We start from the raw sequence: 14,510 nt of genomic DNA, 5'->3' as shown, positions 1-14,510 counted from the left end.
TAGCACCACCCTTCATTTTTATTACATTTATGATTTTCCGTAGAACGAATCTTGTGCAGTACTACTAGCTGCAATCCTAATCTTTGTACAAACAGAGCACAACCACCTTATCAAGGAAAACACTTCAACTCATTTATGCTGCTAATTGTTAGAAAATAAAAACTATTGAATGTGGCTGACAAAGAAATTTGATTTATTGGTATTAACTTAACAACAGAAAATATAAAAAAATAAGTTTGTTATCCAAACATTTAAAGCACTGACAATAAAGTTTTTTAAAAGGTTTTTTTTGTTGTTTTTTGTTTTAGCAAATACAGATTATTTATTGTACAATGAAAAGCAATATTTTGCCTGTCAATTCCTCACAGTTTTTACCATCTCTGCTTGTTTTCAATGAAAAGGAAAACATTATGATTGAGAGTCTGTAGTGCTCATGTAATTGTCAAATATGAATAGGGGAAATACTGTATAGGGCTATAGTCCCTTACATAACATATCACTAGTATATATACTACAGCTACAAAGATTATGGGTGATAGTGCTTGTGACACACTAGAATCCCAATTTTGAATACCTGACGATACCGTCTGGGACATGTGAGTTATACAGAAGCCAATGTGTTTCCAATACTGTGTATCGAAGATACATTGCAGTCGTGATGAATGGTCTATTAGAACATTTATACCAATAAAGTTGCATTTTTCCCAACACAGTAGTCTATACAGGGGCATAGCTAGGAGTTTAGCACAAGGAGGGAGAAACACATCTGAGTGGGCCCCCACACAGTATAATGCCCCTATAGTGCCTCCCCACACAGTATAATGCCTCTAAAGCTTACCCCATTACAGAATAATGCCCCCATAGTGCCTCCCACACAGTATAATTCCCCATAGTGCCTCCCACACAGTATAATGCCCCCATAAGCTGCCCCAAACAGTATCATGCCCCATAGCACCCTCATACCCAGTGTAATGCCCCCATAGTGCCTAATAAAAAATAATAGAATAAATACTCACGCATCCCTGTTCCAACGAAGATCCTTCTGCTCCTCTGGTCTGTGCAGTGTGTGACTCGGCGCAGACAGGCGCGATGACATCACTACATCGCCCCTGTCTGCGCAGAGCCGCTCACGGCCGACATTACATAGTGAATGCTGGAGCAAGGAGCCGTCAGTTCCCTCCACCAGCGTTAGATTCAACTGTATCTGTGTCCCAAGAAGATACAATTGAAACTGCGACATGCCACCGCTGGAGGACCAGCTCTGAGCCTTATACATTTTCATTATTCTTTAAGGGCTAATTTGTAATAAAAGTTGAATTTTAGATATATCTTTTCTGTGAAATTTCTCTTTGACATATAGCTATTGAGTAACCTATTCAGTCAGTGACTTCTCTATACATTAAGTAGTTTGGATCCGCTCCTGCAAGCAGGACAGACATTTTTTTCATTCGTTTGAGCACTATAATAGGGGACAATCTCCAACAGCTCACTGTGCTTTTTCTGTCCTGCAGGCAGGAGCGAAATCCCACTTCGGCTGCTGCTGTTTTTTTTCTTTCCCGCCCCCTTCGGTTACTTTTGCATCTTGGTGTAGGCTGTAGCGTCCTCCATTCGCGCCTAGCGTCTCTGGTCATGGCTGAGCTATTAGCTCAATTGCGTAGTGTGCAGGTCCTTCTAGGGGGAAGGGGCGGAGTTACATTGGGACTATTTGGTTGAGTTTTTCTATTTAATTGAGTCTGGGCAGCGACATGGTACGTTCACTCTGCCTAGGTTACTACCCAGAAGCCCTCAAGGTAAAGTTTGGTTTAGTTTTGGAAGTATTGCCCAGATCTATTTGGCTTCTGGTGCATCAAAACATTTTGCTTCATTTGTCTGCTTTTAGATTCTATGGAATAGAAAAAGTTAAAAAGGCGTTAAGGGGTGGAGATTGGCGTAAATGCCTATTACACCGAGAGGCCTACTGGATTTTCCAGTTGGCGACTAGACTCCCCTCGGGCTTGAACTTCAAAAATTATCTTCTTTATCATTTTTAATCCCCATGCTGTTTACTGTGTAAATCCTATGATGTTATCTCAGACTAACCTATATCTTCCTTCTTACAGACCTGTCTTCTTGAGCTTTGACGTATGGGCTGTATTATACAATTGGGGTTTCAGATTGCATTTTGTATTTTGTAACATAGCTATGCGCTTTCTATGTTAATTAACATTTGGCAAATGACATTCATGACTTATATTCTTAAATCTCCAAATTTTCGGATGTACTTTTTGAAGGTTTTTTATTTATACATTTCGTTTATATGTCTATTGTTGCCAAATCAGGTTCACTTCCTACTGCTCCCTTTTTCCATATTATCTTTTTTTAGTAAACCCTTTTTGTATAATGTATAATGACTCATCCACAACATGTGTTTTTGCATTTGTTACATACATAAAAAAAAAAATTTGTTCCTTATTCACATCATGCGTTTTTTTTTTTATGCGTTTTTGCATTAATTACATTCATATATAATATTATTTAACATAAAAAAAATTCCCCCATTCACATGATGCGGTTTTATATGCGTTTTTATGCATTTTTGCATGATTTACATTCATATAATACATAGATTTTTTTTCATATTGCATTATTGATATGTGGATAATAACTTCTTACATTTTCCAGTAATATAATGAGAATCAGTTCGTTCATATTGAGACTGATTAAATTTTGGGTCATGAGTATATTATTTCATAGGATACGTTTGATTTGCTGCATGTATATCCATTTCAGCTTGAATATTCTAATTTTGTTTATATATATTTTTTTCATTATATTGAAAGCAAGTGGTGTAGGCATTCTGTGGCAACAGTTTTCACTTGTATCGTCCATTATTTTTTGTATTTTATTTGTTTATTTATCAGAATGAATATTTGTTAAATATCTTGTATTACACTATATTGCTCTTTTCCCATTTGATGTGTACTTTTTCTCTATTCAATTTTCATGACTTTCTTTGTATGATGTGTACTGTCACACCTACCATGTGTATTTGTTTGCCCCTGGTTTAATTGTTTCATCTGTCATTAGGCGGGGTTTTAAACCTATGGGGTGTTTCCTTCATACTGCTACGACTGAGAGCGTTTTAGCGCTCAAAACGCGTAAGATTTGGAACCCCCTAATTCTGATGTTTAATATGTTTCAATAAAATTTTAAGTTTTATTTTTCAAGTGCTGGGTTCAACTATTTCTCTATTGGAATCCTGATAAAGCCCCAGTAATTATCAAGAGATTAAACATGCTCTTTCCTGTTGTAGAAAAGGAGATTGAAGCCTGGGGAATTCCACCTAAGGTTGACATAGCCATTGCAAAACTTTCCAGACATACTATAGTCTCAATCGATGACGGATCAAGTTTCAGGGATGCTATGGACAGAAGGGCAGAATGTGCCTTTAGAAAGGGCTACATGGCGGATGCTGCCCAAGCAAAGCTATCTTGGCAGGTGCAGTAGCAAAGGCCCTCAGCTGCCAACTAGGTCAGCTAAAAGAGGACTTTGATGAGGGGATGCCATGGGATGCAAGTTATTACCCCTGATTCAGCTGACCACAGTGTATTTGTTGGACGCAGCCACCCAAGGAGGAAGGCTTGCGGCTCGATCTTTGGCACTGTCCACAGCAGACTGTTTTCATCAAACCTTGAATTGCCAATGTCACGTCCAAGAAGAATCTATATGGAATTGAGTTTTAGCCTGGCAAATTTTTCGATAAGAATGGGAAGCCTCTTCCTCAGAGGCAGAAACCCAGATGGAGATCATCTTTTTGTAGACCCAGGAGAATCTCTCCAAGTTTCCCCGATCTGTCTAGATAGAGGAAGAGAAGAGCAACCCTCCTCTTCAGATCATCCTGAAAATAGACCCTTCAGTGTAAGAGGTAGACCAGATCAGTCTGGACGGCTTCAGCTCTTTTGCCAAAAGTCCAAGAATAGGAGAGAGTCTGCCTCTTTTTGCCCAAGCCTAGTTAATAACATCAAGGACAGATGGGTCCTACTAACAATATGTCAAGGACACAGGCTGAAATTTTTCACCTGCCAAAGGAACAGGTTTCTTTCTACTCCTCTTTTTCTCCACTCTAAGAAAAAGTTGTTCGAGAAAAAATTAGAGCTAATCTACAAAAAACGTCAGGGGAAATTGCCCCAATACATATACCCCCCAAAAAAATGTGTGTGCGTGTATGTGTATATAGGAGACAACATATCTATAGCACTACTACCCTATAGCTATGGATAGGATTAGATACAGTGGCTCAGCAGACAGTGCCACAAATGATAGGACTAGATACAGTGGCTCAGCAGACAGTATCACACATGATAGGATTAGATATAAGGCCCAGCAGACAGTATCACACATGATGGGATTAGATACAGTAGCTCAGCAGACAGTATCATACATTATAGGATTAGATACAGTGGCTCAGCAGAAGAGTATCACACATGATTGGATTAGATACAGTGGCTGAGCAGACATTATCACACATGATAGGATTAGATATAGGGCCCAGCTCACTGACATTGCGACTCCAGCACTGGACCCAGGAAAGGTAAGAATAATAATTGTTTTGCTTTTTTATGTGTTACTAATTATTTTTGTGTGTTTGTGTTTTTGTACAAGTTCGGTTGTTGGACTACTTCGGATTCGAGGACTACTTCGATGAAGGCGTTTTTTTTTATTCTCAATAAAATGGATAACGAGGTTTGTGTGGGATTTTTATTTCAATAAAATATGTCTTTGTATTTTTATAAACTTTGTTACTACCACCTTAGTAATGGCCGCTGTCTGATTGACAACGTCCATTACTAAGGCGAGGCTTAATGTTAGACATGAAGAGGGCCCATTATTATCCCGGTACCCACCACCAGGGGTACCGGGAAGAGCCGGGTACGATCCAGTACTCGACGATCTGTAGTGATTGTTGGGCACTGGCGCGGCCGCAGGCTGGTATTAGCAGGCTGGGAAAGCCCAAAAACAGTGGCCCTTCCCAGCCTGGTAATGCTAGCCTGCTGATGCTAGGTTGTATCTGGCTGGTTAGGAAAAATAGGGGAACCCCACATTGTTCTTTCCAATTATTTATTTATTTTTTAAAATGACGTGGGGTCCCCCCCATTTTTCATAACTAGCCAGATACAACACAGCAGCAGCCTAGCATTACAAGGATGGGAAGGGCCACTGTTTTTGGCCTTTTCCAGCCTAATAATACGAGCCTGCAGCCACCCCAGTGCCCGACCATCACTACAGATGGTCGGGTACTGGATCGTACCCGGCTCTTCCCGACACCTCTGGTGGCAGTTGGTACTGGGGTAATAATGGGGGTTAGTGTTAGCCTCTGCACCGGCTAACACTAAGCCCCGCCATAGTAATGGACGCTGTCAATCAGCCAGCAGCTATTAATAAGGCATTGGTAATAAAAAGAAATAAATATATAAAGACAGAAAAAACAGGTTTATTGAAATAAAAAAACGCACAACTCTCATTAACCCATTTATTGATAATTAAAAAAAGCCGTCATCAAAGTAGTCTTCGAATCCGACGTAGTCATATGACCGAACCTCTAGAAAAAACACAAACACAAAAAAAAACATTAGTAAGGGCCTGTTCACATCACCGCTGCCCTTCCATTGGAGGTTTCAGTCGGGTAACACCTCAAAGGAAACGCAAACTGAAACCTCAGCTGTATAAGATTACTGTCTGCTGGACCCTGTATCTACCTTAGACTTAGATACAGGGTCCAAAAAACCATATCACACATGCACTTGGGTCCTGTATCTAAGCCTATCATATGTGTTAGGCTGTGTTCACATCAGCTTTGCCCTTGCGTTCAGGGGTTCCGTCTGTGGTTTCTATCAATGGTGACGGAAATTTTGCTAAAGGTTTCCGTTTGTCACCGTTGTGACAGGGTTCCGTTGTTTTGGTTGCATCAAGAACAATGGAACCCTGTCACAACGGTGACAAACGGAAACCTTTAGCAACGTTACCCGACAGAAACCACAGACAGAACCCTTGAACGGAAGGGCAAAGCTGATGTGAACACAGCCTAACACATATGGTAGGCTTAGATACAGGGCCCAAGTGCATGTGTGATACAGTTTGTTGGACCCTGTATCTAAGTCTAAGGTAGATACAGGGTCCAGCAGACAGTAATCTTATACAGTATAAGATTACTGTCATCTGGAGCCCTGTATCTAAGTCTACCACATGGTAGGCTTAAAAGGTGTTGTCCAGTCCCTAAACCTTGATGGCCTATCCTCAGGATAGGCCATCAACAGCTGATGGGTCAGGGTCCGACTCCCGGGACCCCCGCCAATTAGCTGTTTTGAAGGGGGTGCCGCACTCGTATGAGCTCTGTTTCCACTTCATTTTCCTTACTTGCTCTCACTGTGAATTTCTGACACGTCCGTGTCGGCGATTCAGTATGAGAAAGTGACCGGAATGAAGGGGAAGTAGCGCTCATATGAGGGCTGCACCCCCTTCAAAACAGCTGATTGGTGGGGGTCCAGGGAGTCGGACCCCGATCCATCAGCTCCAGCAGACAGTGGTATTAAAGTTACCCTCCTCTTCGGCCATAGCAGAGGTCTGACTCCAACCAGGGTCGGGACGTTGTGCGCAGTGCATAGCGTTGTGATGTCATGCGCTGCGCACAGCGCTGTGACGTCAGGACCTCAGCTGCGCTCCTCAATGAGGAATGCAAGTACTGTCAGTTACGATAGAAACGGGGGCCCTTGTAGTTTATTATATAGGCCCCAGTTACTATAGTAACTTTTCATTGATGTGGCTTCGGGGCCCCGTACCCAATTGTGACTGCTACGACCCCTATAGTTACGCCTCTGCCCTAATATCTATCAATTGGGTGATGGTAACCACAGATGCCAAACTAAAAGGTGGGGAAGCCCATGCCTTAGGACAAGCAGCCCAGGGATTATGGAGGCCAACAGAGAGCCCTGTTGTCCTGCAGCATTCTATTTCGAGGAGTATCAGTGCGTATACCATTGGACAATTCTACTGGTGTAGCATATTTAAATCATCAAGGGGTCAAGATCCTACCATTTGCTACAGCAAGTATTAAAAATATTATGTTGGGCGGAGAATAATCTCTAAACCTTGATGGCAGTATACATCAAGGGACATCACAATGCACTAGCAGATGTACTGAGCAGGTCCACTTGATGGTTTGGGGCGTTGATCTCGCGTGATTTTTTGTCTGTTTCATTGGTCTGTAAACTATGATCTGACATAGTGAGTCCAGTATTTTAACCTGACATAAACACTTCCACAGTACCCCTTGATAAAACTATCTACACGAAACATGCGTCGGGACGCATCATAGGCATACCTGCCACACCACACCAATGGGTGAGATACTCTGACTTATTTATTTGGGACTCATTTTGCTTAACTTGGGGCAAAGACCCTCTATGACTTTTTGTTGAACCTTAAAGAGGCTCTGTCACCAGATTATCAAATCCCTATCTCTTATTGCATGTGATCGGCTCCTGCAATGTAGATAACAGTAACGTTTTTTTTTTTTGTTTTTTTTAAACGATCATTTTTGGCCAAGTTATGAGCAATTTTATATTTATGCAAATGAGCTTTGAAATGGACAACTGGGCGTGTTTTTTTTCGTATTTCCAACTGGGAGTGTATTGTGTTTTTAACAACTGGGCGTGTTTACTTGTTTTACTAACTGGGCATTGTGAATAGAAGTGTATGATGCTGACAAATCAGCATCATACACTTCTCATCGTTCCCACCCAGCTTCTTTCACTAAAGACACACAGCGTGACGTCACCCACATAGCAAACTCCCTAGAGACGAGCATATTAACCTTTTGGACGCCTTTCAGCCGATGTATCTTCTCTGACCGACGCCAAGGTTGAAGGACCTGTGGGTGATGTCACCCTGTGTGTCTTAAGTGAAAGAAGCTGGGTGGGAACGATGAGAAGTGTATGATGCTGATTTGTTTTCATCATACACTTCTATTCACAACGCCCAGTTAATAAAACAAGTAAACACGCCCAGTTGTTAAAAACACAATACACGCCCGGTCGGAAATACGAAAAAAAATATGCACAGTTGTCCATTTCAAAGCTCATTTGCATAAATATAAAATTGCTCATAACTTGGCCAAAAATGATAGTTTTAAAAAAAAAAAACTACTTTACTGTTATCTACATTGCAGCGCCGATCACATGCAATAGGAGATAGGGATTTGATAATCTGGTGACAGAGCCTCTTTAAGGACAATGGACATTTTTTCCTTGTCTTCTAGATATATATGGTGACTTCACCTTATACCGCCTTCCTCTGTGGATATATTCCCACCCTTTTTTAATGTATTGATAATGTGCACAACTACCTTTATCTGCTTAGCAGACATATTATCCCTGTTTAAGCTTTTTTTACCCAGTGCACCTGAATCACACTTGTGATTGAATACATGTGTAGACAGTGTGTGGTGTTGTTTTAACACTGTGTTTCTATGTAGCCTTTATACAGTCAATCTTGTCTGAATCTCCTGTATATTTTATATTCCCCAGTTGTTTTGCTATATAATAAAATTTAGATTTTTCTACCTTTAATAGTATATGACTTCTTGTCCTTCTGTTTATATACAATGCGCTAGCAGATGCACTGAGCAGGTCCACTTGGAAACCAGAGGAATGGTCATTCCATCCGATGATCTTTCATCAGATAGAACAGGTATGGGGGAAATTTAAAATAAACTTCATGGCTTTATGCCAGAACTACAAGTGCAAGTATGTTTGTTCCCTTTGCCCACATGACCCTTGGGCAGTGGATGCATTTTCTAAATGGTACTTTAATCTAGTCCTTAACAAATTTACCAGATTTCTATTTGTGCCTTTGGAAGAGACAGTCCTTTGATTCCTGGCTTGTAAAGTCGCTTTTTTGGTTGCTATATCCTCAGCCAGATGCATAACTGAATTTCAAGCCCTAGGGCATATTGAACCATTACTTTAATTCTTTCAAGACAGGGTAGTTCTAAGGACTTTACCCAATTTCAGACTCAAAGTATCCAACTTCAGATGTTTGAACGAGCAGATCACTCTACTAAGGGTCCTCTTACACGGCCCGTCGTGGGCCACGTAAACGAGCACCGATCAATGAGACAGCTCATTGATCGGCGCTCGTTTGCTCCTTTCACAAGGAATTATGTATGGGGATGAATGCTCATTACTACGATTGCTCATCCCCATACATTTCTATCATGTCGGCAGCATGTCTCTCTGTTTACACAAGGAGATGTGCTGCCAACAACGATAATATTTTAGGCTGCATAAACGATACAATCAGCCGATGAACGAGCATTTGCTCATTCTTGGGCTGATCGTTGCCCTGTTTACACAGGGCAATTATAGGGAATGAGCGTTCTGTGAACGCTAGTTTGTCTGATGATTGGCCCGTGTAAAAGGGCCTTTAGTCTTTTCCCTTCTCCAGAAGATGAAGAGCAGGAAAGGATGCATATATGAGAACTGTCTAGAGCTCTGAAGGCCCAACAAAGACATCTTCATTTAGATGGATCAAGAACACAATATCCAGATGCTACACAAATGCAGGAAAGCCCCCTCTGGTAGGAGTAGGAGCCTAATCCACAAGGTCAATATCTTTGTCGTAGGCAGGTCGGAACATTCATTAGAATACATTTGCAGGGCTGCAACCTGGACTAGTCCCTTGACTTTCATCCAACGTTATAAAGTCAACTTGTGGGCTTCCAATCTGGCAGCATTCGGCAGCAGTATCCTTCAGTCGGCAGTTACTAATTCCCACCCTTCATATGCTTTTAGAGTTCCCAATGATGCTGTTGCAAGGACGTGAAGGGTAAATTTCAGATGTATAAGAGGCAAGCTTTGTTGTATACGTGTATTGTGAGTTTTACTATCAAGTATGCAATATAGCTATAAATATATTTGAGTATATGTAAATTATATTCATGATACTTTTGGTAAGTTAGAACAAAGCACCTACGACTCTTGTAATAGCAGTAAGGATATGAATCAGCTTGCCAGTCTGCAGAGGATTCCCTTGTGACTGGTATAGCTTGAGCTCAGTGTGTTTCTCCTGGATATGTTCCTTGCAGCAAGGTTCACTTGAGGATATTACACTGTTTATGCAGGTAACTGATGCATCAAAGCTGCTTTCGATAATCAAAATTCCCAATGTTTAAATCAGGATTTTGTCATCTAATCTGCCAGTAAGTGATCTTCTAGCATCAAAAGAAGAAAAATATACATATTTTCCTTCTCAGTCAGTTAATACTCAAAAAGATGGATCAGACACCCACCCCTGCTTGTTCACAAACAACAAAGCAGAAGATTAATTAAGAATGACGTATAGCTGAGCACTACACCCAAATTGAAAATCCATCGTAGCGTGTACAATATCCCAAGTGTCCAACACGACACATGCCTGGAATGTAGCATTTTTTAATGAACAACATCAGGTTTTAGAAAAGTAGTGGAAAAAGTTGATAAATCAGCTATGATCCTTTTACCAGACAACAATTTTTTCAATGCAGGTAGGCCAAAAAACTGACAATATTGCAATGATAAATCCTCATACTATAGCTAGACTTTCACAGCAAGACTCTCCAGGAAGAATAGAATCATTTTTCATTATGTACCTGATCGGTATTTTAGGACATGAAATCTAAAGTTACAGTCACTCCTCAGTCTCTCTCTCTTTATTGTCTTGTCCCTCTATTTTAGCACAGGAACCTGCAACATATACTTCTTGACAGTCCATAACCAAACTTTGACCATGTATCTGTTCCCTCTATTTTACCTCTGTTGTAAAGTAAAAAAAGAACAAGATACTTAAGAATAAGGCATGTACAGTTACAACCATTTGTTATGATCCCAATGCATTTAAAACAAAAAATAAGCAACTTTTCAAATTGTCCTGATTAAAAATATCCTGCCATTTTGTGTCTACAGCTCCTATTCAGATCTATGTGTCTCCCTGGTAACAGACAACACAAATCTTGTGTGTAGTCTGATCCCGCAGTCGTGTGTCACTTTCTTCTATGTGCACCCTCTTCTTGCTAACCAATAGACAGTAAAACAAGGATCATGGCTAGAGGATATGACCACACACAGTGTCTGTTTGTAGTCTGTAATCATGAAGACACATTGGTCTGCATAACAGCTGCATACTTAATTTTTTATTTTAAATGCATTGGAGCAATAAAGAAAATGGTTGCACATGTGCTCTTATCCTTTAAAGCTAAGCTCTGGTTGCTATTATATGAGCAACAAATTCACCTTTTACCCTGACATGCATTTTATACAGTAGGCCCAAAATGTTTTACAGAAGTTGTTTATTTTAACTAACATCATTTATCAGATATTATAGTAGGTTGTAATGGAAAGAGAGGGACAGACATGTTTAATAGCTAATATTTGGTCTTAAATAATTTAGTGATTCTAAATGTAACATTTTTCTTCCAATCTGTGGCCTTACCTGTTTTGATCATTTTGATTTTGGAGGTAGAAGTTGGCATTGTTTACTAAATAACTAAACAGACGGCAATACAGTGATTTTGCAAGGAGATCCCGGTAGAATTCTGCTGTCTCCATAGAATGTCTACGAGTTATCATATCTCCTGAAAATTAGAAAAAAGAAAAAGTCATTGTTTTTATATATTATGTCTATTTATTTGTGTCATTGTTTCACACTCTATACATAATTTTTTGTCATACATCCTAATGCAATAACAGGGATTATGTTGACATTAATTCTTAATTGTAACTTAAAGGGGTTCTCCAATACTAACATTTACTGACACATCAATTTAGAAACGTCACAAGCATCCAACTGCTGAAGTTCGTGAGCTTGAACCCATACAATGTGAATGGTGGGATAACTATGCATGTGTGGCCACTTCTCTATTGAAATCAACAGGATTTATGCCAATTTAAAGCTCTAATTGGTTTTCACATGCTGAGGCAACTCTCTAATTAAAATGAATAGTATTATATAAAAAAAATATATATATTATTATCTAGTAGTGACTTCTTACCTTTAAAGTATTGAACATCTGTTGTTAAGGCATTAGACAGCTCATCTGGTAATATCTGCAGCATTCCAGCCACTAGAAAAAAATGAGTCCACATTTTGCATACATCAAAACAGAACAATTAAAATATTTATTTCTAGATTTACATATACTGTAACTGTAATGCAAAAAACGTTATAATTACTGGATAACAATGGTTTAATCTGACTAACACTCCTTTATAAACACACATAATGACCACACACATTAAACTTGTTGATAATGCAATTTTACATCTTTCTTTAGGGTTGACCATTACTAGTGGCATGCTAGTCAAATCCCCCTTTTATGGGATATTGTATTAACCATTTCCGATGCCTTCTGCTTATGAGTGTCATTGTCGCTCCAATGGCCAAGTTGAAAATCGACTGCCTTTTATAATACTTTTATACTGATTTTGTAGGTATATTATTTAATATTTATTACTTAAGCATTTCATGACCAGGATTTTTCTAAGAGAAAAAATGTGCAGACTTGGAGAAATTTACATTATTAGCAAACATGAAACATTTCTCATAAAACACTAGGTTCTTTTTCTTGCTATGCTGCTAGACAATGCTGGTATCATTCAACAACTGACAGGGAAAGTAGTTCTAGTGTTGTGTGGGGGTGAAGGCATCACTGATAGGGGAAAACTGGAGGCGAAAAGTGAAGGAGGTAGATGAAAGATGAGGGGCAAAAGAGAGAAAAGTCACATGGCTGAAGGACAAAGAATTCTCCACCTGTTATCCACCCTTTTTCTGTCAGTTGTCACAGCAGAAGGCAGAGCCCTTAGGAGAGTGGCTGTGGGGTCAGATTTATACATGGGCTGTGGGGTCACGGGAGTAAAAACATTTTAAATTCAATTTGATGATGATTTTAAAAGGTGCATCTGAGCTTTAATAGATGTCTAAAGAATGTGAATTAAATAATAGCTGCAATGCCATGTATGTCTTTAAAAAGCTGCAAAGACTGTAATGACAGGGTAGGGAGACAGACAGGTGAGCCCTAATCTACCCACCACTCAGTCCCTTCCTACTTGCAATGACCCGTCCTAAGCGACGGGGTACAATTGGGCGAAGGTCCCTACGCTCAGTAAGTGCAAGACAGACAAACAGACGAGGTTACACAGTAGCTAAGGAAACGGGGCAGCTGCCCACGGAGACACCGTGAGCAACAAGAGTAGTGAACGAGCCGAGTCAAACCAGGAGAGAATGAGGTACAAAAATGCTGAGCAGGAGAGTGGTCAGAAAGCCAAGGTCAATAACAAGCAGAGGACGAGTAGTACAAGCAGCAGCAGCAAGCCAGGAAACAAGCATAGAAGAATCACAGGCAAAGGAGGAACAGGAAAGGTAGGTATAAATAGACAGTGGGCGGGAGCTAGCTCCATCTGGCCAGGCTGTGATAGGCTCTCCCACTCCTAAGCCTGCCATCCTAAGTGGTGGAAGATGGAGTCAGTCTCACAGACATAGGAGCAGGTGATTTCCCACGGGCGTCGACACAGAAGCTGTGTCTGGCAAATTCTTTACAGTACCCCCCCTTTTATGAGGGGCCACCGGACCCTTTCTAGGTGGACCTGGTTTATTGGGGAAATGAAGGTGGAACCTCCTGAGCAATACCCCAGCGTGAACATCCCGGGCGGGTACCCAAGTCCTCTCCTCAGGCCCGTATCCTCTCCAATGGACCGGACGTTTCCTCGAGGGAGCCAAGGACGGGGAGCAGCGTTTAAGGAGGGAGGCATGAAAGACGTCGTGCACTCGAAAAATCGGGGGCAACTCCAGTCGGAAGGAAACAGGGTTAAGGACTTCAATGACCTTGTACGGCCCTATAAACCGGGGAGCAAACTTCTTGGACGGGACTTTAAGGCGCAAATTATAAGAGGATAGCCACACCAGATCCCCGACCACAAACAAGGGGTTAGCAGAACGTCTTTTATCTGCCTGAGTCTTTTGTATGCTCTGGGACGCCTCTAGTTTCTTCTGAACCTGGGCCCAGACTGTGCACAGTTCCTGATGAACGACATCTACCTCGGGAATGTTGGAACTACCAGGTGAAACGGAGGAGAACCGTGGATTAAACCCAAAATTACAGAAAAAGGGGGAGACCCCTGACGAGTTACTGACGCGGTTATTAAGGGAAAATTCGGCGAGGGGAATGAATGAGACCCAATCATGTTGACAGTCAGAGATAAAACACCTTAAATATTGTTCTAGAGACTGATTAGTCCTCTCCGTTTGGCCATTAGTTTCAGGATGGAAAGCCGAGGAGGACAGATCAATCTCCAATTTTTTACAGAAGGCTCTCCAAAATAATGAAACAAATTGTACCCCTCTGTCAGCAACAATATTGACAGGAACCCCATGGAGACGCAGGATGTGTTTGACAAACAAGGTAGCTAACGTCTTAGCATTGGGTAGTTTCTTGAGGGGCACAA

At 40.8% G+C, this 14,510-nt stretch overlaps 1 protein-coding gene across 4 annotated transcripts in view; it reads right to left on the bottom strand.

The window, feature by feature from the left end:
• The window catches only part of MYO16 (myosin XVI), a 397,050-nt gene that overhangs the window by 125,885 nt on the left and 256,655 nt on the right, over positions 1-14,510 (bottom strand). For all 4 annotated transcript variants that reach the window (XM_075852491.1, XM_075852492.1, XM_075852489.1 and 1 more), the window contains exons 19-20: positions 12,062-12,133; positions 11,503-11,644 (exon numbers count right to left, since the gene is read on the bottom strand). In XM_075852491.1, coding sequence (XP_075708606.1) covers positions 11,503-11,644; positions 12,062-12,133 — 214 coding nt within the window. The remainder of the gene's footprint in view (positions 1-11,502; positions 11,645-12,061; positions 12,134-14,510) is intronic.

Source organism: Rhinoderma darwinii, chromosome 2, assembly GCF_050947455.1.
Source record: "Rhinoderma darwinii isolate aRhiDar2 chromosome 2, aRhiDar2.hap1, whole genome shotgun sequence".
NCBI lineage: Eukaryota > Metazoa > Chordata > Amphibia > Anura > Rhinodermatidae > Rhinoderma > Rhinoderma darwinii.
This window is presented reverse-complemented; position numbering and strand designations above follow the sequence as displayed.